Source organism: Perca flavescens, chromosome 7, assembly GCF_004354835.1.
Source record: "Perca flavescens isolate YP-PL-M2 chromosome 7, PFLA_1.0, whole genome shotgun sequence".
NCBI lineage: Eukaryota > Metazoa > Chordata > Actinopteri > Perciformes > Percidae > Perca > Perca flavescens.
Genome location: NC_041337.1, coordinates 17749560 through 17776515, shown reverse-complemented (window position 1 = coordinate 17776515; position 26956 = coordinate 17749560). Strand labels below are relative to the sequence as shown.

General features: G+C 42.1%; 2 protein-coding genes and 3 non-coding genes across 9 annotated transcripts in view; all 5 read left to right on the top strand.

Moving 5' to 3' along the window:
• Positions 1-8204, top strand: part of camkvl (CaM kinase-like vesicle-associated, like) — a 35111-nt gene extending 26907 nt beyond the window's left edge. For all 4 annotated transcript variants that reach the window (XM_028582278.1, XM_028582275.1, XM_028582277.1 and 1 more), the window contains 9 exons: positions 515-646; positions 958-1032; positions 1918-2056; positions 2897-3017; positions 3637-3712; positions 3890-4026; positions 4331-4409; positions 4505-4592; positions 6193-8204. In XM_028582278.1, coding sequence (XP_028438079.1) covers positions 515-646; positions 958-1032; positions 1918-2056; positions 2897-3017; positions 3637-3712; positions 3890-4026; positions 4331-4409; positions 4505-4592; positions 6193-7689 — 2344 coding nt within the window. In that variant the 3' untranslated portion in view covers positions 7690-8204. The remainder of the gene's footprint in view (positions 1-514; positions 647-957; positions 1033-1917; positions 2057-2896; positions 3018-3636; positions 3713-3889; positions 4027-4330; positions 4410-4504; positions 4593-6192) is intronic.
• A 1103-nt stretch (positions 8205-9307) lies between these two features.
• uba1 (ubiquitin-like modifier activating enzyme 1) lies at positions 9308-26760 on the top strand. 2 transcript variants are annotated; one of them, XM_028582267.1, is made up of 26 exons: positions 9308-9503; positions 12672-12788; positions 12872-12930; positions 13056-13224; positions 14672-14806; positions 14901-15007; positions 15101-15191; positions 15311-15443; positions 15534-15631; positions 15827-15973; positions 16469-16645; positions 16925-17032; positions 17124-17204; positions 18194-18346; positions 20329-20494; positions 20633-20829; positions 21506-21570; positions 21858-22053; positions 22765-22839; positions 22939-23128; positions 23816-23901; positions 24022-24114; positions 24273-24464; positions 25205-25306; positions 25391-25491; positions 25579-26760. In XM_028582267.1, the coding sequence occupies exons 2-26, from the start codon at positions 12672-12674 to the stop codon at positions 25712-25714; spliced, it is 3174 nt and encodes a 1057-aa protein (XP_028438068.1). In that variant the 5' UTR covers positions 9308-9503; the 3' UTR covers positions 25715-26760. The 2 variants fall into 2 exon arrangements, with proteins under 2 accessions (XP_028438068.1, XP_028438069.1); XM_028582268.1 differs by lacking the exon at positions 9308-9503 and adding an exon at positions 10923-11181.
• Positions 18615-18736, top strand: LOC114559480 (small nucleolar RNA U6-53/MBII-28). The gene has a single exon (XR_003693105.1). It is a non-coding gene; the product is annotated as a small nucleolar RNA U6-53/MBII-28 (small nucleolar RNA).
• Positions 23430-23551, top strand: LOC114559478 (small nucleolar RNA U6-53/MBII-28). The gene has a single exon (XR_003693103.1). It is a non-coding gene; the product is annotated as a small nucleolar RNA U6-53/MBII-28 (small nucleolar RNA).
• LOC114559479 (small nucleolar RNA U6-53/MBII-28) lies at positions 24935-25056 on the top strand. Its single transcript, XR_003693104.1, has one exon. It is a non-coding gene; the product is annotated as a small nucleolar RNA U6-53/MBII-28 (small nucleolar RNA).
• Positions 26761-26956: the final 196 nt, after the last annotated feature.

The window sequence follows — 26956 nt, the reverse complement described above, 5'->3', positions numbered from 1 at the left end:
AAAGAAAGAAAGAAAGAAAGAAAGAAAGAAAGAAAGAAAGAAAGAAAGAAAGAAAGAAAGAAAGAAAAGAGTGCCATTGAATTTTCATTGACAGTATTTATTGGCCATGAAAGATTTAATGTGAAATGTCTAGTTTAATTTTGCATCACACAGCTTCACAAAATCCATTTGCCTTGAGCACTGTATGCCCTAAAGACTCAAAACCAGACAATGGCCGGCTCATGATAGCCATAGACTCATTTCGGATTTGTTATTTATGACCCTTTAATTCTACTCAGTGACTCTCAACCTAATTAAATTCTTTGACTGTATTTCACCAGAAACAGTGTACTTTGTTTCCCTATTATGCTGTGTGCTTGGGCAATATTCTCAGATGTGATCAACAACATCCATAATTTTTTTTTCCAAAAGCATCTTCACATATTTTGTGCTCTAACATTATATTTATCTTCTCTGCCTTGTCTTCTGTCTGTCTGTCCGTCTGTCTGTCTTTCTTTCTATTTTTTTTTTTTAGGAAGGAGTTCTGTGAGCTGTGCTTGGCTAAGGACAGACAGACAGACAAGGTGTTTGTCTGCAAGAAATTCCTCAAGAAAGACGGCAGGAAAGTCCGCAAGGCTGCCAAGAACGAAATCATGATCCTGAAATTGTAAGCAGTCGGTCTGTGCACAGATGGATGTATGTTTGGGGGATGGAGAGAGGCAGAGAGAGAGGGAGGGAGAATTATCAAGGGTTATTTGTAATTTCTGTTCATATTTTCAGTTACACAATCCATGCAATAACCCTGGTTAATAATGTAAGCTGTATTTGAAGTATCTACCAAGCTGAAGAGATTTACGCCCCGCAATCTTGTATATAAGGTCATTTAAAAGCCAAAGAATGGTTAGCACCCTTCAGTTGCATGTGTGACCCTTGACTGTTGAAAGGTTACAGTCTGTGACTCCTTTTTTGCGGTTCCAGGATCAACCATCCAAACATCCTTCAGCTGATAGACACATTCGAGACCCGGAAAGAATACCTCATCATCCAGGAACTGTGAGTGTTTCTTTTTCACTGTTTATCTTTCTCGTGTAAGCAATGTGTACTGAAGTGTGTGTGTGTCTTAATTATGTATGTGCCCTCATGTACCTTAACACGCACACACTTAGTACACACTCCATCAGCTAGAGGGTAGGGGTTGCGTCTACCTTTTATTACTGTGTGCTCTGTTGCTTCCCTCAGCAACAGAGGAAGGTGTTAGATTTTATGAGATATTTGCTCTTAGTAACACTCAACATTACTCAGTGCTCCTGAAGCACTGCTTGGTCATAATAGGGTCTCTACAGAGAGCTTGAGATCGATACTTCGGAGCAGGCCCAATCCACGTCACTTGTGACTAGTGCATTTTTTTTAACATTTGAAACTTTATTTGAAAGCAGTAATATTGATTGAAGCCGAGTGGGCAAATTATTTCCCTTCTGTTACTGAGATAAAGAGAGACACTCAAAGTGATTGCAGTCATCTGTGTGTGCATCAGTCTGTTTATGAGTTGGTGTCTGTTCATAGCTCACATGTTTGCCCAGCCAATAGTCCTCCATGCTGAGGGCGATACGTGATGGTCACACCCATCATTTATACTCTCCCAAGGTAACCAAGTCTTTTAGAGTAATGACCAATACTCTAATTTTTATTTGCTCAGCATTGCTAGCCTTAGGCCAGTAGAAGCAGATTGCCTTACTAATGAACAAAAACAAAACAGGAGCACAGGGCTTTTGATAACTGTTACTGAAAGCTAGAAGTGAATTATTTTGTGGCAGGTGGATAACAGTTGGACCAACTTGCATTCAATTTATTAGTATATTTGCAGATGTGTGTGCTTATGTGTGTGTGTGTGTGTGTGTGTGTGTGTGTGTGTGTGTGTGTGTGCTTGACTGGATACAGTGCCACAGGAGGAGATGTATTTGACTGGATTCTGGACCAAGGGAATTACACAGAGAGAGACGCATCCAATGTCATCAGACAGGTCCTTGAGGCTGTGGCGTACTTACACTCCCTCAACATAGTTCACAGGAACCTAAAGGTACACGCTCCCTCTCTTTCTCCCTCTCCCTACATTATGGCATGTGCGTCTGAGTGTGGTGAGTGTCATTGCAATAAAATGACTGATGGCATGCCTCTAAAAATGCAGGAAGAAATATAACAAACAGATTTGTTTGATTGGGTGGCTCTCTCTTCACTATTACATCCCAGAAAACAATTTTCAGTATAGTCAACAGAATCTCTTTGGAGACACATACATACATTGCACTGCCATCTCATTTAATGACTCAACATTTGATAACCTTATTAGCAAGGGAGTAAACACGGACTTTATGGCTTAATGCAATCTCTAGTGATGCACACACACACAGACAGATTCATATCTTGAGGCCCCATTATCAACCTATTTGGATGTTGGGCTTCAGACTCCCCCTACTGGTAGAAGCCAGAATTTCTTTCAGTCTATATTGTATATACTGCTATATGGTCTTGACTCATATATCCTGTAAACCCATGAAAATGAACACAGAACACAGACAGATTTGAGCATAAAATATTTTTTTTAAATGATTTAACATAATAAAATATGTAAAAACATATGCTCAAATCCCCACACATGCTCTCCTAATACAATGTCTACTACTTTCACGACATCCAACATGGTGTACATCCAGCCATCATCATCCCAACCGGTCCTCAATGGTTTAAACAGCATCACCATCATCACAATGCTGAGATTTTTAACAGGTTGCAGTGGTATTATTTGTTATCAATGTCCATTTATTTGTAGCAGTGATCCAATTCAATAGTGTGGAGGGGTTCAGTCTGTGTGTATGTGTATGAGAATACTTAAATACTGTATATCCCTCATTTTGTTTAGCTGGAAAACTTGATGTACTACAATGAAAACAACCACAACAAAGTAGTTCTGCGAGACTTCTACTTGTCCCGGTTTGAGAACGGACCCATTACAGAGCCTTGTGGAACACCAGAATACCTAGGTAGGATACCCTCTATTTAACACCATTTATGCTTCTGTTTGTATATATAACTTTACTTCTCTATGTTTCTCTGTCTCTCATACACTCATATGCACTTCCATTAGCTTAACATTCTTTTTGTGAATATAGGCCTGTGGGCATATTTTACCTTGATTGATGTCTTTTCTTACTAGTGCTTTTTACTGTAAGATCAAAATCTGTCAGAGATAAACCCTTATAGTGAAAAAAAAACAGTCATGTTTTTTACTGGGTCATGAAACCCAGTAAAACATGTACATAGAAAATTGAGAGCACCTAACTCTCACCTTCCTCCCACTCCTCTCTTTTCATATCCTCTCATCTCCTGTGTGTCTCGCTCCCCTCTGAGGTGTATGTGAGGGTAAGTCGGAGTGTAGAACTGTGCTCTGGCCTGGTTCTCTCCAGTAAAAGGTCATTATTCATAATGCTGAGCTGAGTAATCAGACAAATAAATAAGGAATGCAAAAAAGTGAGCTCTTGTCTGTGCAGGGTGGAATTATGAATGCCCTGCAATGGTTTATAAATGAAAACCCGGCCACTCAAATATCTCTTCTCTCTCTTCTCTCTTTCTATGCCTGCTCTTCTCTTTGCTGTCCCTCAGCTCCTGAAGTGGTGGCTCGTCACCGATATGGTCGTCCTGTGGACTGCTGGGCTGTGGGTGTCATTATGTTCATACTGTGAGTCTCCATAAATAATTACCAAAGCTATAATTCAACAAGCAGGGCAATACAAATTGAGCTGCATATAAAAAATTCCAGCTAAATAATTTCTTTGTTGTTTTTCCAGAAGTTATTTGCATGGTTTCGAATTACCTTCCCTTGCTTTGTCTCTTTATGTCTGTTCCCCTTTTGCAGCTTATCAGGTAACCCTCCTTTTTATGATGAGACAGAGGAGGAGAACACAGATCTACATAATCGCATCATCTTCTGTCGCATTGTTGCTGGTGACTTTGAGTTTGATTCTCCATACTGGGATGACATTTCACCTGCAGGTACATAGCTCCACCACATGATGGCAATAAATACACAGTTTTTTTGGCATGAAGCATTGGACGTGTTGGTCAGAAAAAAGTCTACTTGTCCAGCAGTAGCCTAAATTTAAAGGAGCTATTTAAAGTAAGATATTTAATGTCACATAGCTCAATCTTATTTGTCACTTTTAACAACCAAACGTTTAATCATCCTCCATGATTTATCAAATTGACATTCTCTGTTTTAAAAAGAAAGATTTGATATTTTTTCCTAAAGTCTTATCACAGATGATGCCACCTTTTGTCTTCATTGTTTCTCTCTCAGCTAAGGAGCTTGTCTGTCGACTCATGGAGGTGGACCAGATGCTGAGAATCACCGCACAGGATGCACTTTGGCATGAATGGTAATTGTGTGCACATAACCACAAGAGCACAAACATTTTTGACACACATCCACAGGATTTGTACTCACTTGTATGCTGTCTGTCACCTGTGACAGGATTGCGGGGAATGGTGCATCGGAGAAGAACCTTAAGGATGGTGTGTGTGCCCAGTTTGAGAAGAACTTTGCAAAGGCCAAATGGCGGGTATGAATTCACTCACTCCCTTTCTGTAGCAGTTCATGAAGTTGGGGATAACATAGCCATAAGCAGCAGAGAAAAAAAGAGTAGAAACAAGATGAGAGCTAGGGCCAATAATAAAGATGCCTACAGAGAGAAAATGACACCAATGATTATGATGATCTATTTCTAATGATGATTGCACATGAGGTGCTTTTAGCTCAGCATACAACTCTGCAGAGGTATGTTTTACATTTGCAAATTATATGGTGGTCATAAAGAAGTTCCTGGGGTTATAAATGCTGAAGACCAAGAAGGAGGAAGTCAAGATGGCAGTGCTGACCTAACGGCATAAGTAACAGTCATAACCCTCTTCTCTCTTTTCCCATGTGATTCCCAGGAGTTGAAGGTATTGTAGTTCATTATGAGGGAGAGTGGAAGGACAGAGCATGGGCAGAAACTCACCTTCAGTCTGGCATGATTCAATAACAAAACATCTTTCTAATGGCTGAACATCCTCTTGATTTAAAAAGAGGCTTCTATTGGTAAAAGTGTCTGTATAATAATCACCAATCAGCAAAACACTTAAACCTCAGCCTTGAGATGTATTGACCATGTTTGGGCTGGTGAAACTCTCATCATAAGCTCTGTTCCTGCCCACTGTCACTCATGTCCTGTCCCAGAAGAGATCCATCCACTCTGCCCCACTTTTCTTCATTGGATTAAGAAACAGATGTTCAAAGTGGCCCGCTCTGCTCCTTTCTTATTCCTCATCTGCACTAGTCTATGAAACCATATTGGTAAAAACACAATAATGATCAGCAACAGGGAAGATGGTTTGCTCATTGCTTATGTAGTTTTGTGTAGATAAGGAGAGGAAGAAATGGAAAGGATATAAGGGATATAGGCCACTGTGGACTGTTGAACCGCAGAGATTTGAACTATAAGGCCCTCTGTCATTCCTCTTACGTGAATCCTGGCTCATTGCCCCATACTGTACCTCAGTGTTACATTCAAGTCATACTTAAAGCTGTACAGAAGCTACTCAGTTGAGCCATCTTGCATTCAGTGACATTTCTGTGTCCAAATGGCTTTTCACTTCCAGAGAATCAATTCCCTGGTTTAGAAACAACTGCTAAGCTCACACATTTTCCCTTACTCCTTAAGTGTTTGTAGTTTGAATGGAGTCAGATGGGTGTAAGAGTGAAGGAGAAGGAGATTTACACTTATCTGTTGGCTAACCTTTTTCCGACAACAAGCTTTCAAGGAGTGGCTTGGAGAGAGTGAGTCTTGAGATTGATTTAAACCAGGGTATAATATGTCATAGCCTCCTGGAAGTAAACAACTGGCACCAGTCTTACTGCACTGTCCCTTCACACTAATCACATCTCAGCTCTTAGTATAATGATGCTAAATCATGGTGCCATGACAGGCTTTTTGTCAAATGCTTGTCTTCGAAGCTTCTTTTTTATGCTTTGCAATAACCAACTATAGTATCAAAGTTTTGCTCTTTTCTTTCAGGAAAACAAGCCAATATGGGTGTTAATGAAAAAGCAACATACTGTAAATCTAATTCTCTTCACACGGCTATCCTCTCCTTTTTTCTTTGCCTCTGTCTGTTTTTCAGAAAGCGATCCGTGTCACCACCTTCATGCAACGATTGAAGAATTCAGAGACACTGGCTGAAAGTTCAGCCGAGGCTCAGGGCAGTGAGGAGGCAGGAGACAGTAAAGGGTGTGTGTCACAGGGAACAAGTGATGAGGGAGACAAAGGGACAAGTGATGGAGGGTTGACGTCAAGTAGTGTGTCTTTAGAAGTTACTGTTGAAAATACACCGGTAGGTATGGACCAGGATGAGGGGAGGAGTAAGGTCGGAGAAAAACAGGATGAGGTAAAGATGAGCATAGGCCCTTCAGTAGGAACATCCCCATCAGATATTCAGGAGCCTCTCTGTCAGAAAAGCCAATCAAATGCAGCCCCGAAACTCACACAGGAGGAGCCTGATAAGGTTGGTGCAAAGAAAGCAGTAGGTGATGGAACCAGGAAAATAGCTGCCAATTTGGGTCAAAATAAAGTTGTTCCAGAATCCAAACCGACTCCTGTGATGACGCCCGACCCCTCCAGCCTGTTGGACGGTTCTTTAGGCACTAACCTTGACAAAAAACACACATCCGCCTCCCCTGATCCCAGCAGCAAACGTAAGATGGCTGCAACGCTCCATGGCCCTCTACACACAGCATCTGTTGCTGGAACAGCCTCACCAGAGAAGAAGCCAGCCACGCAGAGGGAGCAAAAGGATGAGACTGACGGAAGCTGGTGTCAGACACAAGTACCTGATGCAGTGGCAGAGAGGTCAGTGGCAGTCACTCCAGCAATGGTGCCTGGAACTGGGGCAGATGTAGGACTAGGAGTTAGATTAAGGGGTGATGCTAGCCCCGTGGGTAGAAGGGAAGGGGATGCCAGGTTAACAGACAGATACAGCGCTGAGTTTAACATAGCGAGGCCAGGTCCTGTGACAGGACAGGGTTGTTATGCAGTAGGCAGCTCTGCTAGTTTGGGCCGTCACGCCACACCATACAGCCCAGAAGTTGGGACTGTAGGGATGGGGATGGCAGGAAGCTATGGAAGTCCATACAGTTCCCTGTATACGAGTGGAGCAGGGATAGGGATGTACGGGACTGGGCTACCACATGGAGGAGGTGGGAGCAGCACTACAAGCGACTGGCAAATGGACAGTGTGATCGAGCAGATAGAAAAGCAAATGGCTGCCGTGCTGGAGAAGATTGAGGGAGACATGCCCTCGCTGCTAGAGCAAATCAGTGACTGCCCCACTGAACCACCACGTGCCAGGAGCACACACGCCTCGCCAGCCACCTCCCGTGCACGCTCCTCACAACACTCCACGACTGCAACCTCAGCCACTCCTCCACCTCTTCCAACTTCTCCCAGGCCTGTGCTGCCATCTCTCCCTCGCCTTACTATCCCTCCTCCCTCCTATCCCCCACCATCCCCACCCACACAATCCTCACCCCAGGCTACAGGAGAGCAGGAAGACATGGATGGACAGAGTGATGCTGCTCGTACCAGCCAGTCCCCCAGAGCTGGGATGGGCAGGGGGTTATGAAGCAGGTGTCCATGATGCAACAACACCTGTAACATTGAATTTATAGTATACATTTGAAGGTTTAAAGACCCAGAAGTATCATCCATTTACTCCCTAGAAGAAAAGGAATCATATAATGTTGTTTGGTTAGGCTCGGTGTTCATAATGGTTTGAGAGAAAACTCCTTATGACATTCAAATACTCTTATGACTAGAGTATAGGGGGAGTAGTGTACTGGATCTCTCTGTAAGCTGCAAAGAGAAAGATCTCAAAGGTTTGTTTACATCTCAAATCCAGATTGTGTGCATGACTGCTCACCGTACAACCTCTTCATACTGGAATCCAAGCACTCAGCGCAGTTTGCAAATTATAAATCTACACAAGTCAGAAAAGCTTGATGAAAATGCTCAGCTAATAGTGAGAGTTAACAGGAAGTGTTATGATTTTGCATTATTCCCTATGAACTGTAAATAAAAACAAAGAACTGGGTTACTCCCATGTTGTACACTTCCTCATATCCAAGCTGACATGACTGAGTCAGCTCATCCCATTTCATTATTTTTTGTTCCTTTTTATTTATGTAGCTATTCATTCTACAGTAAGGCTGCAAAATTATGAACTTGCAGTCACACAGTTGTACAGATGTTTGTGAAACTGAACTGATCAAGTATTTCCATTTGCTGCTGGAGATTGAGATTTGTTTTATTATATGTGTGTATTTACATGTGAACTGTCACTCAAAGTCTTGTGAGTTGCTCCACACCTTTTGGAGAGCTGGGGAAACATCTTAAGATGCAAAATGTTGCGTAAAGGCTTTGCAATAACACACACACACACACACACACACACACACACACACACACACACATACACATTTCCTCTTCTTTTTTTCAAACTTCTCCAGAACTTTTGCCCAAAAGGTATGTTTTCATTTTTCTCCAGTTTTGTTGACACATTCATTTGATACTGTTTATTGGACAGTAGGCCTACTGTCTATATTGGCTCCTTTTTATCATGTAAAAAAGTATTTCTGAAGTTCACTCTGCTTTTGGATCTATGTAATACCAGGTTATGTGCTTTTCTCCTGAACAAGTCTAGACATCCACTATTTTCTGCCCCTATGTAAACTGTGCTCTGTTTGCAAGTCTTTCAATAAAAAAAGAAAAAAAAAGAAGCAAGATCTCGAGTTGTTTTATTGGTTAAAAGTAGGCTAGTTGGACCTAAAATGATAACACTTTAAAAACTAGTTGCAATATATAGAATACACAGGGCCATATATAGCCTAATGTATAGAATTACAACTATGCTTTTTTTATGGCTAGTGTTGAAAGAACCGTTAACCGCCATGCCTACAAGTCCCATCTGGCCCAGCGTGAATTTAGGATTAGTCTATGCCCGTAAAGGCACAGGGGGAAGAAAATATTCATTAACGGTTAATACATACTATTACACTATGTAGCGGTGTAGAATGTAATACACTTTACCTTGTATATAATGTGGTTGAACATTAAAGAAGAACAATAAGATGCACTTGTGATAAATCAATTAGATTTACTTTTTAATGATACCCCTGGACGGGAATAATGGTTGTGGCCTGTAACGTGCACATGTTGCTGCTTTGCTTTGCTTTCAACTGAAATAGAGTGAGGGGAAACGGTTCTGGAACAGCCGGGGCAGCCGTCCAGCGGAAAAACTCACACAGAGCCCGCCACCCTGACACACTTTTCAGTTTTCAATCAGCGGCAGTGTTGAATCATCACATTGTTTGTTAGTTTTCTTGCTTAAATACAAGCCGATTTTAATACTACAGATCAGGCCGAGTAATATCGGATGTGGTAAGTTCTGCACACTTGTGTAAGCTCTCGTCTTGGTAGTGTTAGCCCCAGCTAGTTGGCTAACGTTAGCTAGTTAGCTATATCGGGACAAGTAGGAAAAAGTCGTTGGATGGCTAGATAGCTTAAAAGCTAGCTACACACAAGCTAACAACTACGCAGTCGTTTGATCTGCGTTGGTAGTCGTTAACATTAGTTGCTGTCGGCTAGCTGAACCATTTCAGCTGTGCGCCTCGGCTAACCATAGCTAAGAAGCCACTGGTACGTAACCGTTATCTCTTAATTGGAATTTGCACGTTTGATGTGCGCGAGAATGCTGCTAATTAATGGTCTGCGGCGATTAACGTTAACTGTAGCTGGGAAGCTAACGTTAGTTTGCTACAAACATTAGATGGACGCGATGTTAAAAGGTAGACACTAGCCAACTTGCATCACGCAACGTTTGCTAGAAACTACTGGCAATATGTAATCTCAATAAGTATTTTGGTTAACGTTAATATAGGACGACAATCGATGTTACTATAGTAACGTGAACGTAATATTGACTAGCTAGTGTCTCCTCTTAGCTTGCCAAGTTAGGAAGTCTGTTAACGTGACATAAATGATATCCATACGTTTCAGCTCCGGTAGAAGAGTGGACAACAGTAAAAACAAATAATCAATTCTTAGCAAAAAGATGAGAATGGGGATCCCCTCGACATGTGTACCCGAGAATATGCGGCCCACTCTTTTCCTGGGCCTTTGTCATTTGCCAGGCACCCCCTCCCCCAATACTCCTCCTCTGCAAAGAATGCTCCCCCTTAACCTCAATGTGACTGAGGGCCCAGACGCTCAGCATCACCATAGCTAGCAAGTAGCCTACCTAATGTTACCTGTCTCTTATCATTGTAGCCCCATCATGTGTTTTGCTGAACATAGGAAAGGGATAATATCTTCAAAACACAATAACGTCACACCAGTTGGCGTTGTAGTGAGGATATATCCAATTTGGTTACTACCAAGATGTTAGTTTACTTTGGCGATGCACTTCGTAAGTGTACGTTTTGTGTATGCAGTCTAGTTTCCACAACAAGACTACTATCACGCTAACTTGTCACTGAAACAAAGATGCTGTTGTTGGATTTCATTCATCACCGATAGACTGGTCTTTACTGGAAAATATAAAATAGTCCGTGCTTGGATCTATGCTTTCATGCACTTGTCGGACATGCTCTGCGCGTTTTTAGAATATATTGAAGAGGTCTTGCATGGATTGCTGGTGGTCATGCAGTTCATTGTACAGTAACATGGCATGCCTCTTCTGGTTGCAGGGGCGGGATGAAGTTGGCTCATGTTTAGCAGCCAATGAATTGAGCGCTTGGCTGAGCAGCGTGCTCACAGCCACCCTTTCCTGTTGAATGTTTTAGCCCATGCGTCACAGCTCCTCCGCCCCTTTCTCCCCATCTGCCATTTTGGTTTTGTTCCCGTCTGCAGTCGCAAAGCCAGCAACGCAATTACATAGAAGAGACTCTCAGCACAACGACATAGTGACTCGACAATATAGCGCAGACCATCCTTATCCCGCATCGCGTTTCTTTTCTTTGTACAAATCGTCGAATTTTCATCCATCGTTATTACTGACATCTGTATACTGCGGGAGAGGAGCGGGTTTGCATTGGGAAGGGACCGAGAAGGATTATTGGTAAGAAAATATAAATCAATGGAGCACGACTGTAATGGCTAGTCCATCGTTCTCAAACATTGCTTACATTGAGCGTTAAAGTTGGATGATGTTTTTTGTTGGGGTGTTGAAATATTAATCCATATCAGTGGATGAGCTATGGTAGCTAGCTGTCAAAATCAACCCGTTGCTGTCTTTTGCGAGTAGGTTGCATATAGCCGCAGCTGCTAGCTTGTAAAGTTGTGTTCCGCACTGGGGGAAATGTAGGCCTAGGCCGAGCTGCTAATGGATAGGCTGGCACGCTGGTGTTTTCTTGCCTCTTAAGTTATTAATGTTCCGTCTTTGTCCACTTTGCCAAATCACTTACCTGATTAGCTAGTGGCACACAACCTACTTCGTCGGTTTCCTCTTGGCGTTGTTAATTGATATTTGTGCTTTGCTGTATCACTCCGGATGCCTTTTTATTTTAATTTTTGACGAACTGCGACCGACTGCGAGTAAAATGGAAAGGTTAAATTTTATTTTAGCTGGTTGTAACGTTATTTGTTATTTGGCCCAACCCCCTTATCATTTGAAGTTGTAGGGAGGTTTATCAACGGTTAGGTTTCACTTTTAGGACTCAGGTAAGTTTAGCTGCATTGGATGCGGAAATTGTGGCTGATCGTGTTCGCCGTGCGGTGGGAATGTGTTCAAGAGACTGCGGCCTTTTTTCACTTCCCGAAGTGACTGGGTTGACCCAATTATTCCATTAAACACAATGTTCTTGGATGTTTGATTATTTTGGCTAACGCCCTTTGTTATACCTTCATACAAAGGGTAGTTCCAACGGCATTGTATGGTCCTTGGGTCCACACCTGCAGGCCACCATGAGGTGTTGCTCACTTTACCGCAGTGAAGTTTTAATGATTCAGCTTTTTTGTTGAAACGATGTTGGTGGTCCTTAAATACTGGTATAATGAACAAAGAAGTACATAAACAAGCCAGTCCTGTCCCTGACCATGAAAAGAACTGATAATGCTGCTATTCATGTCTCTTCCCAGGCTTAGTTCGTTTTCTAGCAGATTTGTGTTTGGCCTGCAGCCAGCCCAGCTGCTCCCTAGACTAGAAATCCTCTATTCAACATAAAGGGGTTTGGGTAGCATTTATCTTGGATACACATAATAATGGAACTGTAGTATTGATTTATATATATTTTTTCACTTCTTTGAATATTATTTTTAAGCCATTGTTAAACTTGCACACTGGGTTGCCTCTGTCTGCTTGATTTATTTAATCATTGAAGCTGTCAAAAGATATATATATATATATATATATATATATATATATATATATATATATATATATATATATATATATATATATATATATATACACACACACACAAAAAAAATTATAAATTAATTGATATAAACTTAAAGGATTTAGACTGAACTAAACTGAAAGATTTGGCAACATGGGGCAGCTTGTTATGCCTCATATGACGGCCTTTAACAGTGTGTGTTTATGCACAGATGTCCAGCTCGCCGCTGTCCAAGAAGCGTCGCTTGTCAGGAACAGAGACGAAGACGGGATCCCACTGCTCCTCCTCTAACTCTGTCAGAACTGATCTGTCCCACACACCTGCCAACGTAAGCACTAACACATACGCTATATACCTCTGGTAAAACTTGTTGCACACATTTATTGCAATCCTTCCTTTGTGTTTCCCCAGGGCATGGCTAAGAATGGCAATGATGCTGAGATTGATGAAGGCCTGTACTCCAGACAACTGTAAGTCTTATCTCTGTGAATGTGTGTCCTAATGAAGGAAAACTGACAAACTTTAAGTATTTATTTTTGGGCTAGTTGTTAAACAATGCATAGTTGTGCTGATGATACTTCCTCTCCTTCTGTAGTTACGTGTTGGGCCATGAAGCAATGAAGCGCATGCAGAACTCCAACGTCCTAATCTCTGGTATGAGAGGTCTTGGAGTTGAGATTGCCAAGAACATCATCCTGGGAGGAGTTAGAAGTGTCACTGTGCACGACCAAGGAGTTGCAGAATGGAGAGACCTCTCCTCTCAGGTGTGTGAAAGCTTCCACGTATATTCACATTTTTCGATAGTACAGCAATTTTTTTTTTTAATTCTATTCAGTCAGGCAAACCTTGGTTCACTCAGCCGTCTTACTTTATTGGATATTCACATGGTGTGCCATAATCTTTGAGCCCGATTCCAAAGTGCAGTGTGACTCTATCCGTTATGAGTCACACGCTGTGTAGTATTGTTGCCATCCAAAAAGAGTTCTGTAGGCACCCCCACCCTTGCTATCCATGGGCTGACCCAGATCTGTCCGTGGGTGGCCTCTCCCTGGGACATAATCATACTAGAGCTAAAGCCTGTTTTAGGACATCATTACAGTGGATAGATTTGTTTAGGTCTATCAGCCTGTGAGCCTGAATTCTGATTTGTCTATTAAAGGCCATGCAGATAAGTGTGTCCGTAGACTGCTTAGGTTTTCAGTTTGGAGGCTCAGCAGAGACATCTTTTTTTGTCACCTTACATAATTGTATGATTGCATATATAAGCTGTATCTGTGACCCAGTCTGAGTTTAACCTTGTGCTCTCATCATTTCTATTTCGGCCACTGGCCTTTGCCCCCGTTTCCCTTCTCATTCAAGCTGAATGGAATAGCCTTTGCATATTTCTGTCACTTATTCGACATGTCATCCATCTTTTATAGGAAGTGTCCTTTAATCAACCACTGAATATCAGGCCATGTCCACACTTTGGCAACATTTTGAAAACCCATCTCTTCCTCTCTAATTTGGTCTTTCTTTCACACAAAGTCTGTGCTTTTTTTTTTTTTTTTTTTTTTTTCCATCTGAAAATAGATGTGAAAAATAAACTGACATTCTTTCACGGACATGTTTGGGGGTTCAGCAGAATTGTAAGGAAGCAATCCGTACCTTCAGCTTTCTCTGATTGCTTATTTTAAATGTCAGTACACATTGAAACACCAAATAAATCATTGTATAGAGGTTAATAAGAGGTTATTGAGCAGAGGTGTAAACTCGGGGCTAAAAGTTCTCAGGCACCATGCCTGAATTCCGAGAGTAGTTTTACAATACAATATTTTGTTCAATACATTGTACACATTTTCTTCCAGGGCAGCTTTTCAGGCTCCCAAATGCTTTCTTGCTGTAACCCCTGTTAAAGTGCTGAGAGAAAGTGGGGTGACTAAATTGTCTCTCATTCTTACTAAATTAAATGAGTGCCCCAATTTGTCAGCCGACTGAAAGAGCAGATAGATAAGATTTAGCTTTTTCTTTGTGTGTATTGGTATTAAAGTGTGGCTGTAAAACCCTTCCAAAATGCTCTGATAACCTTTTTAGTGTTAGTCGTTTTGACAACGTATGTGTCTTAATGTGGACATGGCCTCTATTTTCCTTGTTGCCTTAATAGGGACTTATTGCTTGATTGACTTAGTATCAATATTTCCTTACTTTCTATGTATATTATTGTGTGATCAGTTTTACCTTCGGGAGGAGGACCTGGGGAAGAACAGAGCAGAGGTGAGTCAGCACCGTCTGGCTGAACTCAACAGCTACGTTCCTGTGAATGCCTACACCGAAGAACTCACCGAAGACTACATGACAAAGTTCCAGGTATAACTTGGGTAGAAGCTAGTGCCCCACTCATTTCAGCAGTCAGAATGTAAAGGAAAGTTGGTGTTTTTAAAGGTCTATTTTTGCAACCTAGGTGGTAGTGCTGACTAACTCCACTCTGGAAGAGCAGCTGCAAGTGGGAGAGTTCTGCCACAGCAAAGGAATCAAGCTAATTGTGGCAGACACACGTGGTCTGTTTGGGTAAGATTCTGACCCTTGTTTATTTACTGTTTTCACAAGAAGTGTAAACCAGTGTGTCAATCTCTAATGCTTATGTTCACATGTGTATTGTAGCCAACTTTTCTGTGACTTTGGTGAGGAGATGACAGTGTACGACACCAATGGAGAGCAGCCGCTGAGTGCCATGATTTCCATGATCACCAAGGTTAGTCCTAACATCTGGCCAAGAATGCTTTTCCAACCACTTGCTGCTATTAGGAATAAGGACGAGCTTCAAGACAACAATTTTATTTTTGACACAATGTTCGCTCTTGGTTTCTCCAGGACAATCCAGGGGTTGTGACATGTCTGGATGAGGCTCGTCATGGCTTTGAGAGTGGAGACTATGTCACCTTCACAGAGGTTCAGGGTATGACAGAGCTCAATGGCTGCCAGCCAGTGGAAATTAAAGTTCTGGGTAAGACCTGTTTTGTATTTGAGAAAAAGCCAAGTTTTGGTTAGTTTGGTTATAATGGTTACAAATTGACGTAACTTATTCTTTGTCCAGGTCCCTACACCTTCAGCATCTGTGAGACATCTGGCTTTACAGATTACGTAAGAGGAGGAATTGTTTCCCAGGTCAAGATGCCCAAGAAGATTTCTTTTGTAAGTGTCTGCCATTTTTCAGTTATTTCACCGTGGCATAGCAGTACATTTATAGAAAGTTTTTTTCTTCCCATTATAGACTTTTTTTGGTGTGTGACTATTACTTGGAGTTTGTTCTTTTTTCCCTAATTACTGCCACTGTAAATCTCGTGTTAACGAGTTCAACCTCACTATCTTGTTTGTCTTTCGGTGCAGAAATCCATCTCTTCCTCCATGAGTGAGCCAGAGTTCATACTGACAGACTTTGCCAAGTTTGAGCGTCCAGGACAGCTGCATGTGGGCTTCCAGGCTATCCACGCCTTCCAGAAGAAACACAACCACCTTCCTGCACCTTGGAGCCAGGTAAATCTTACCATTATTTATTATAATAAAACAATACCAGTGGCTTGAAGTTTTCAATTTAATGATTATGGATAAAACCCAACTACTTGCACCATTTTTTTTGATAATGGCATTTAATATATTTAAGTCAAAGGAGACGAGTTGTATTGTTGGGAAAGTTGTAATAATTAAATTTAGCTTCTATCATTACTTGCAAAAACCCAAAGAAATCACTGGAGGATTACACATAGTTGTGCAGCGAGCACCTGGGTGGCTCATCTGGTGCAGCGGGCACCCATATGTGGAGGTTTACTCCTCAACGCAGCGGCCGCGGCTTCAACTCCGCCCTCCGGCCCTTTGCTGCATGTCATTCCCCCTCTCTCCCTTTTCATGTCTTCAGCTGTCCTATATGCCCCAAAAAAATAGTTGTGCAGCATGGCAAAGTTGACATTACATTAATGAAGTCAGTGAGTTTTCTTTGGCATTTTGTAACATGCTGAGCTGTGTGTATTCCAGACTGATGGTGATGAGCTATTGACATTAGCCAAAGAGGTGAACTCTGCCCAGACGGGGTCAGCTAAAGTCGAGCAGTTGGATGAAGCTCTTATCAAAAAGCTGTCATTTGTTGCTGCTGGTGACCTGGCCCCTGTCGATGCCTTTATTGGAGGTCTGGCTGCACAGGAAGTGATGAAGGTCAGTGACGTACACTGTGTGCAAATTGAGGTGGATTCAGTCCTAGAGTATCTGCTGTAGTAAGGTGTTTTTTGTCTCTTAAATCACTTTTTTTTTTTTTTTTAAGTCCTTGTTGGTATATTGCTTCTAAAAGTTAATGAAATGTGTAAGTGTGATTGTGGAGTGGTGGTAGTTATCTCGGATTAGACATGTTTGGACGTGTACTGCACTAACTTGTTCAAACCTAATCAATCTTTCATGAAAGCTTCTTTACATTGTTTTACTTGCTTGTTCTTTCAGGCATGCACTGGAAAATTTATGCCCATAATGCAGTGGCTGTACTTTGATGCCCTGGAGTGCCTGGCTGAAGAGGAAGGAGTTGAGCTCACAGAGGAAGAGTGCGCCCCTGTAGGTGTTCAGAGCACATTACACACTTATACTGAGGACGGATGCACGTGATGGTGTTAAACTATTTTATTTTATTTTGTCTTTCTCCCAGAGGAACTGTCGATACGATGGGCAGATTGCAGTGTTTGGCACCAAGTTGCAGGATATGCTTGCCAAACAGCGCTACTTCCTGGTGAGTTGGCCAATGGAAAACTTTCCAGCATCTTCTCTGGCATCCTGTTGCTAAGGGAGATTTAAATGAGAAGTCTGATATTCTTTTTTTTATTAAAAAATCGCATGAAAAGAACCAGCAATGAATTAATCATAAGTATTGTCTGTGTAGTGGCTGGTTAGCACAGTTGGTAGAGCAGGAGCACTACACATATTGAGGTTAATATTAAGTTTTCTTTCTTTCTTATCAAATCCCAACAAAAAAAATATTGTCAAGCTAAAGCCCAAAACTATAGTGGAGTTTAAAAAAAATATTTAGCCTTAAAAAATAGAAATTAAACTATTTTATGCACAGTATGTTGATGACCAGTTTTTAAAAGGGCTGTACTGTAAATACTGGGGGGGAACTGCGTGCAGGAATTACCTCCAACAATTACAGACCGTTCCTCAATAATGTGAAATGCATACTTTTTTTTTTTTTTTTCTCACGGCCACGTGAACGAACATGCACACGTAGCCCATTCAAGCCCATTTCCATTTTTTCCAAATCGAGGCACCAATCGCAACCTTTGAGGCGGGCTTTACACGATGATGATAGCACAGCGACGGCAAGCAGCTTTTTGTTAACATTGCGCCCAGAGGCATTTGAGCGGCGTCCATTGGTGACGGTACAACTGAGAAGGGTCTGGTGTCAACCAGGCTAGAAAGGTGAAATCATTCTCTGCTCAGGATGCCATTACTCAACTATTTCTTTATTTAGCAAATAATTGTTTTCCACTGTATTAATGTTCTGACTGTCTAGTCTAGCCCCATAAAAGATTTGCACCTTCAGTAGAAACAAACTATTTTGTTTAATTCTGTCTGTACACTAATTTATGCAGCAGCAGCATGAGGGGGGGAAACACATACTACTTGGATTTCTCTACTGAGCACTGTAAACGGATGGTGGTTATTAAATGGTGTCAATGGACTTGGAGAGCTTTATTCACTGAAAGGCTTTTATTATTCCAGGTCGGAGCTGGTGCCATTGGCTGCGAGCTGTTGAAAAACTTTGCCATGATTGGACTGGCAGGCGGGGAGGGAGAGGTCATTGTGACGGACATGGACACCATAGAGAAGTCCAACCTCAACAGACAGTTCCTCTTCAGACCCTCAGACGTTACGGTCAGTATCATCTTTGCTTAACTTTCTGTTGGTAGATATTAAGTAGATGGTGAACACAAGTTGGCCATTTATTGATTTGAATTTGACTTTTCCGAGCAGTGCAGCAGATTGACTAGACACTTAACAATCAACCAGTTTTGTTAATTGTGGCTTTATTTACTCAAGCATAATGTACATTTTTGTTTATGAAGTTGTCAGAAATAACAGACCGCCGATCATGCTTACTGCCGTGCTAGACACACACCCCCTGATTATTAGATGTTTTAGTCTCCGATGATGATCCAGCCATGCTAATACTGATACACCAGGCAGATGCAGTGTGTCTGCCTGGGTGTAAGTGACTGCAACTCGCCTTCTCATGCTGATTGGTATCAGTGTGTGCTGAGGAGAAATATATATAAATGTTTTATTTGACTTCTACCCTGCTTTTAATGCATTTAGAAAGAGCAGCAATAACTGGGTGCTGTTTGTGATGTCTCGGTCACTTACATCATTGTCCACTTACATGGGAATTATTCTGGTATTGGAACTAGGGATGTCACGAGACCCAGTACTTCGGTACCAATTCGATACCAATATTCTGGAAACGTGACTGCTCGTTTTTCTACAGTACCATAGATACCCGGGGATGTAATTCTCCTGGACCTGACAGGGACAGTATACGCGTACAAGTGTTCTAGTCTGCTGCTAAATGCTGGAGAGCAACAGCACAGAAAAACAGAGCACCTCATCTCTGTTGCCGTGCACGACTGCTTGGCCGCAGTCAACCTCTGGCTTTACCGTATCATTACAGCAACGGCTTTCCCGACTTCACCTGGAGCTCGCAAACCAAAAGCAAAGTCTGTTTCTCTCGCCATTGTCTGTCACAGCCAAAAGTTAGCTCCGATAGCTAACTTTGGAGCTTGTTTTAGCGGACCTTTCTAACGTCAGTTAAGTTAACCTTAACCAGACCGGTTCTATGTGAAAAACCACAATGGCAGAGATAAACAGACTAACTAAACATGCTTGTTGTCTGGGAGATCCATGTGAACTTATAGAAGACGTTACCATACGCTGGCTGTGTGGTGATGCCAGGCTTCAGAGCAGCGGGCTGTGGGTCCATTAGACTTGACATTTTCTCCTGATTACACATAAATCACGTCCACATTACTCCTTACCAAAATAGTGACAGAAAGTTGAAACAAAAAACTCAGCAGGCAACGCTAATCTGTATTGTCGCCCAAAAAATTTATTGTCGCCCAAAAAATGAAAACCGGCAGCTGATTGGACGAATGCATCACGTGGGTCTGGCTGCTCCTGGATTATTTTTTTTTTTTTGTCATTCAGAATACAATCTCCTGTTTTACGAAGAGTTCACTGAAACGTGTTTCTGAAAACATTTTAAGCGAAAAATGGGCCATGCAGTTGCTGAATCGCTCCATTTCAGATCAACAAAGGTCAGTTTGAAAGATTTTCGTCAGATTTTGAGAGGCTGTTCGTCACGCTAACAGTGCACTGATTCGCTAGTCAAGGGCTAGCACTCCACCAGTCAGACTGGTCATTGAGTCCGACTGCCCGCCCTCTGACCCAGCAAGTCAGGTCGGCCAAAATGAAGGCTGACGGCCCCTCCGGACGACGGCATGGAACACCCTGAACAGACTTGAGTCACTGACGTCGCCAGACTGTCCGACGGCCGATTATCTGGTTGGTGTGTCAGGTCCTCTATATTGGCAAATAAATTGTGGTTTGAGGAAACCACAACTGCCAGACACCTGCCGTAGGCAATTATTGTTGGAATGTCCTTATTGGTAGGGCCTTCATTATAAAAGACTACACATCAGGCACAGAAATTAGAGTAGAGTATTTTTGTGTGGACCACAAATCAGTCAAGTAATCAACTATGACCACTGTAGCGGTTTTCTGCTGGTCAGTTGCGATACTGTTTGTATTTCATCAAAGTGAAAAGGTCACAATTGATATCATTTGTATGTCTGTGGTAATAGAAAATGAAGAGTGACACAGCTGCCGCCGCAGTAAAGCAGATGAACCCCTCCATCAGGATCACCGGTCACCAGAACAGGGTGGGCCCTGACACCGAGAGGGTCTACGATGACGACTTCTTTGAAAGCCTTGATGGAGTGACAAATGCACTGGACAATGTTGATGCACGTAAGGGACACAGACATTTTAATTATAAAAAAAAAATTGTATGGAAAATCAAATTTAGGATCTTGACACTTGAAATCATACATTGCCCTCTTCATTTAAGCTCTGTCTTCTGCCTTGTGTTTTGTGCCCGTTGTGCAGGTATGTACATGGATCGGAGGTGTGTGTACTACCGCAAACCCTTACTGGAGTCTGGTACTCTGGGTACCAAAGGCAATGTCCAGGTTGTGATCCCCTTCCTCACAGAGTCGTACAGCTCCAGCCAAGACCCACCTGAGAAGTCCATCCCCATCTGTACCCTCAAGAACTTCCCAAATGCCATTGAACACACACTGCAGGTCAGTAGGCGCACACAAAATATGTATTGTGTATAGAATTATTGAATATGCCCTGCCGTAACAGCTTTTGGTAAGATTGTATTTAATCAAGAATTCAAACAGGAGAACCGCAATATCTCGTGAGAATTGTGTCACAATTAAGGGTGGGGGGGGAAAAAATCGATACAGCATAGTATCGCAATATTTTCCGTGGCAATACTGTATCGATACACAGACGCCAAGTATCGATCTTTTATTATGTGTGTTGGTCAGTTTGTCTGCTTGACAATCCCATTTTGCAGCAATAAAATTGAAGTGAGATGAACAGAGAAATATATCTTTTTAGATAAAACAGATGTTGACAAAGTTTACTTTTGGGGACATAATTTGAAATTGGGAAAAATTTGAAGTTGGGTGGGGAAAAAAGGTGAGAAGTTGCAATATATTGTAGAATATTGCAATATCTTTAAAATCACAATATTGTATTGTGACATAAGTATCGTGATGATATCGTATCGTGAGGCCTCTGGTGATTCCCACCCCTGGTCACAATGTGATTTTTAAATGGAGAATTAAATTGTATTGCCTAGCTCTAGATAACACTACCTCGATCAGTTTTTAAGTTTTACACACATACTGTACTTCTGATTTAGTGAATTGAGTGTATGATTTGATCTACTCTCTATCTCCTGTTCAGTGGGCCCGCGATGAGTTTGAGGGACTATTCAAACAACCACCAGAGAACGCCATGCAGTACCTCTCGTGAGTTGCCTTCCCGGTCATACCAAAGTGACCATGTGATATCACTTACGAAAGTTGTTTGGATTGGCAAAATTAAGTTTTTTGCATTAATAGTTGGGAGCTGGTAATACTGTGAAGTGTTTGTGGAATTTCTTGGTGAACGCTTCAGTACTTGTAAAAGCTTGCCTCAAGACTATTTAGCAATCCGTAAAAGGTCTCAGCAAGGTCCTTGTAACAGATGAACAAAAAGCGGCAGCTCTTCACATGTTTGTAACCATCGTGTGAGGTTTATGATTTTGTCCTTGCAGAGATCCTAAATTCATGGAGCGTACTCTGAAGCTCCCCGGAGCTCAGCCTGTGGAGGTGCTGGAGGCGGTTTACAAAAGTCTTGTCACAGACTGCCCCCACAGCTGGGCTGACTGTGTAGCCTGGGCACGCAACCACTGGCAGTGCCAATACAGCAATAACATCCGCCAGCTCCTGCACAACTTCCCCCCAGATCAGGTACATATTAAACTCACTGCATGATGAATATCACAGTTGACTTGGAATGCTTGCTTCCCCTTTTTCACATGGACTCAAAACATTGCCATTTCCCCTGTTACTTATTATTTTCCAATTTTAAGTTATTTGCAATTTTGTTTGCACATATAACACATGTTAACTATTCAACCCAGCTGTTAAGCAGTTGTGAACTGTAATCACATGTTGATTAAGTTGTGTTCAGTTCTTGCATGTGCCGTTTTCTTTTGCTGGGTGCAAATGTTCCACCAAAACCAAAATGTCCTTCCCCGAGACTATTTTGCAGAGCCATCATTGCTGCGTCTGGAGCTTGTCGCTGCCCAAGATGATTGTGATTTTTTGTTTTTCTCCTATCCTAAAATGTATGTGTGGTGTAGCCGGACCCATCACAGTGCTGTGGAGATAGGTCTGGCAATGCGAGACTACACTGAACACTAGAGTCATTTCTCTATTAATGCTATCTAATTAAAGGCTTGCAATATAATTAATGCAATTGTCATAATTAATAAGACTTGTTATGGAACAATTATTTCCAACCCCAGCTGATAAGGTTTTGCATTTCAGGGATCTTTTTGTTTTTGAACAAAATCAGAAACCCTCTCCCACCCTCCGGTCTCGAGGAAAACAAACCGAGGGCACACACTGCATTTCAGGGATCTTTAAGTATTAATTTATTATTTGTGGCTGTTTCAGCTCACCAGCTCTGGTGCCCCCTTCTGGTCTGGCCCAAAGAGGTGTCCTCACCCCCTAGAATTCAGCACTAGTAATGTAAGTACGGGTTTGTTTTGTTTGTACTAGACCAATATCTGCTCTGAACTCATCTATCCAGTCTCAAAACGTGACAATGACAGGAGTGCTCTCTTGTAGGAGCTGCACATGGACTATGTAATGGCAGGAGCCAACCTGTTTGCCCACACGTACGGCATGCAAGGCAGCACTGATCGTGCAGGTGTGATTAAGATCTTGCAGGACGTCAAGGTGCCACCCTTCACCCCTCGTTCAGGGGTTAAAATCCACGTCTCTGATCAGGAGCTGCAGAATAGCAATTCCTCTGTTGGTAAGACGCGCACATCTGTGCATGAACAACAAAGCATTTAAAGTAATCAATTAAGTTTAGAGATCATCGGCTAAGGAGTTTGAAGTTAAAGATTTCTTGTTGGTAAATGATTATATATTGATTTTTATCTCCAGTCAGGCTGTATCGGACTCTCTTAAATATAATTTTTTTTAACCAGTGCTCTATTTACTCAAGCGTAATATACATTTTTGTTTATGAAATATTTAAAGAAATAACAGGTCAGTGCATAAGTTTCTGTCAAATAAGGTAACTGTATGCGCACCGCCGATCATGTTTTAGTCTCCGATGATGATCCAGCCATGCTAATACTGATACACCAGGCAGATGCAGTGTGTCTGCCTGGGTGTAAGTGAGTGCAACCCACCTTCTCATGCTGATTGGTATCAGTGTGTGCTGAGGAGAAATGTATAAATGTTTTATTTGACTTCTATCCTGCTTTTAAAGCATTTAAGCAAAGAGTAGCAGGGGTTAAAATCCATGTCTCTGATCAGGAGCTGCAGAATAGCAATTCCTCTGTTGGTAAGACGCGCACATCTGTGCATCAACAACAAAGCATTTAAAGTAATCAATTAGTTAAAAGCTCATCGGCTAAAGTTTTTCTTGTTTGGTAATGGCTCATATGTTGATACTGTGAGACACATGTACAACTGTTGTCTTTGTACATAGATGACTGCAGACTGGAAGAGCTGAAGGCCCAGCTGCCTTCCCCTGAGACTTCCCAGTTCAAACTGTGCGCCATTGACTTTGAGAAGGTACACTATCTTTCCTCCTGCATCTACATTTCTCTGTAATCTCCTCAACTTTACTTTTGGTCCTCAGTGCAAAATAATCGAGTCCTGTTTTTGTGACGGCTGTGCGCCCTGTGTTAACAGGATGATGATACCAACTTCCACATGGACTTCATTGTAGCATCATCCAACCTGAGGGCAGAGAACTACGACATTCCCCCCACGGACAGACACAAGGTGGGCGCACACTTTTTTTGTTGTTTTTTTTTTTTGTTTTTTTTGGCATTGGGTGAAATAACTTTGAACTGTTTTGCTGCAAATGTATCTCTTTTGAAACAAAAATCAACTTTGTTATATTTCCTCATTACGCTGGTGCTCATCACCACCCAATACAGAGCAAACTGATAGCTGGCAAGATCATTCCTGCCATCGCCACGACCACGGCCGCGGTGGTGGGCCTGGTGTGCCTGGAGCTCATCAAGATTGTCCAAGGACACAAGAAGCTGGAATCTTTCAAGAATGGCTTCATGAACTTGGCCCTGCCTTTCTTTGCCTTCTCTGAGCCCATCGCTGCTCCCACACACAAGGTAGGCAGCTGCATGTGTATCACTACTTGTTTTGGGCTGATCAGATATCTTGAGGATGTATGTGTCCCCACTGTAGCAATGTATTTTGCAATAATCTACATATTGTCCTCTCTGAAATGTAGGTATCAGGGTTTTTTCCTGCATAGAGGAATTTTTGGCTAATCTGTTTTATCACCAGAGTTGGGCTGTACTGGACTCTCTTAAATATTAATACTTTTTTTTTTTTTTAAACCAGTTTTGTTAATTGGGGCTTTATTTACTCAAGCAATAATATACATTTTTGTTTATGAAAATGTCAGAATTAACAGGTCAGTGCATAGGTTTCTGTCAAATAAGGTAACCCAGAGTCATTTGGTGTATGTATCATGCTTACGGTTGTGCTACACACACACACACACACACACACACACACACACACACACACACACACACACACACACACACACACCCTGGTTATTAGATGTTTTAGTCTCCGATGATGATCCAGCCATGCTAATACTGATACACCAGGCAGATGCAGTGTGTCTGCCTGGGTGTAAGTGACTGCAACTCGCCTTCTCATGCTGATTGGTATCAGTGTGTGCTGAGGAGAAATGTATAAAGGTTTTGTTTTATTTGACTTCTACCTTGCTTTTTAATGCATTTAGAAAGAGCAGCAATAACTGGGTGCCGTTTGTGATGTCTCTCTGTGACGTGAATCATCACTGGCATCAACCCTCGCTCTTTCACTGTTTTTGCAGTACTATGAAATCGATTGGACGTTGTGGGATCGCTTCGAGGTCACTGGGCTGCAGCCCAATGGAGAGGAGATGACACTCCGACAGTTCCTGGACTACTTTAAAGTACGTTCTCATCAACTCCTCTTCACTTTGCCACCATGTGGTTTCTGCCGTACAGTTAACCAACCCTATTTTTGTTTTTGTCAGAATGAGCATAAGTTGGAGATCACCATGCTTTCTCAGGGAGTGTCCATGCTCTATTCTTTCTTCATGCCTGCTGCCAAACTCAAAGAGAGACTGGACCTGCCGTGAGTATATTGTCTAGATGCACTTGAGACGCATAACATGTGAGTGTTTCATTCATTGTCCTAATTGTGTTCTTCTGTGTCCTGTAGGATGACGGAGATTGTCACCAAGGTGTCCAAAAAGAAGCTAGGCAAGCATGTGAAAGCCCTGGTGTTTGAGCTGTGCTGTAATGACCTGTCAGACGAAGACGTGGAAGTGCCCTATGTCAGATACACCATCCGCTGAGCTCCACAATGATCCTATCCACAGGAGGGTGGGAAGACAGGGGGTGTGGGTGTTTGAGGAGGGAATTGGGGATTGGTGGGTTGATCCAGGTCAGATCTATTGGATCAATCAGTTTTTTTTTTTTTTTTTTTTTTTAGGCCTGTGGTTTGTGTAAACCTGTGCCTGAGTGTACATAGCCCCAGTAAGCTGATTTAAGGTTAATTGTATGTGTGTTAGGTATCCAGTTGTTGGTCGGCTGTGGGAACGGGGGTCATTGAAGGAAGGGAGCATGTATTCTGGACCTCTTGATGTTTCTCCGTAGCAGAACCTCTCCGCTCAGTTAAATTCTAAGCATTAGTGTTCTCTTGGTACTCCAAAGCCCAGCCAGTGTCCCACTAAAACATCCTCAAACTCTTTCAGCACGTAAGGAGGGATCTTTTTAATCCAGCCAACTCTCTCCCCTCCACTCTACTTGCTCTCTTCCCTCTTCCAACCCCTGTCTCATAGACCAGACCCCCTGACTTTTTTTTTTTTTTTTTTTTTTTATAAAGATGCACCTCATTAAATTTCAGCCAAGAATCCCAGAAATGGTGACATGTATTGAAAATCCATTTTGCCACCAGGCCATATCCTTGCCCTTAATTCTACCCGAGACCCCACATTTGAAACTGTAGGAGCACCTGAGGACACCGCTAAACCCGAGTCAACAGCCCCTCCTGGCTGGAAAGTAATCGGAGTATCTCACGCTGGCATAATATGAACCCTTGCCGGTTTGAGGCACCACTACACCCACCTCAACTAGCACTCTGGCTTCGGAGGGGCTCTTGCACATGACATCAGTTTTCTCTTTATTCTCTTTATATTTCATGTGTTTTGTTCATTTCTATTTTATTTTTTCTTTGGGGGGGGGGGGGGGAGGCCGACAGTTTTGGTGCACACCTTGTAGATCATAAACTGTCTTCTTTTTACTTAACTCCAAATGACATTACATTATAAGAGCAAGGCAATGAGATGGATCTTGAAATGGGAGCACTTAGTGTGATAGTGAATAAAAATGTAAAAACTCCCCTGCATTTGTGTGGTCATTTGATAACAATGATGATTAAATGTCACTTTGTAGTGTAATACTTTAATTAAAACAACAATTTGATGGTGTCAGATATTTTTTTTTTTTTTTTTTTTTTTTTTTTTTTCGCCGTGTCTGACGTGCTTCTGCCTCTTTCATCAGAAGTTTCATTCTAGAACATATCCGGGAAGCACAGC

Bases quoted from the DNA above. Each gene is read 5' to 3' on its own strand.
- uba1 (XM_028582267.1), top strand. From the start codon at position 12,672: ATGTCCAGCTCGCCGCTGTCCAAGAAGCGTCGCTTGTCAGGAACAGAG. The intron at 16,646-16,924 runs GTCAGTGACGTA...TTGTTCTTTCAG, and splicing joins CTGCACAGGAAGTGATGAAG to GCATGCACTGGAAAATTTAT. The intron at 20,495-20,632 runs GTAAGGGACACA...CCCGTTGTGCAG, and splicing joins ACTGGACAATGTTGATGCAC to GTATGTACATGGATCGGAGG.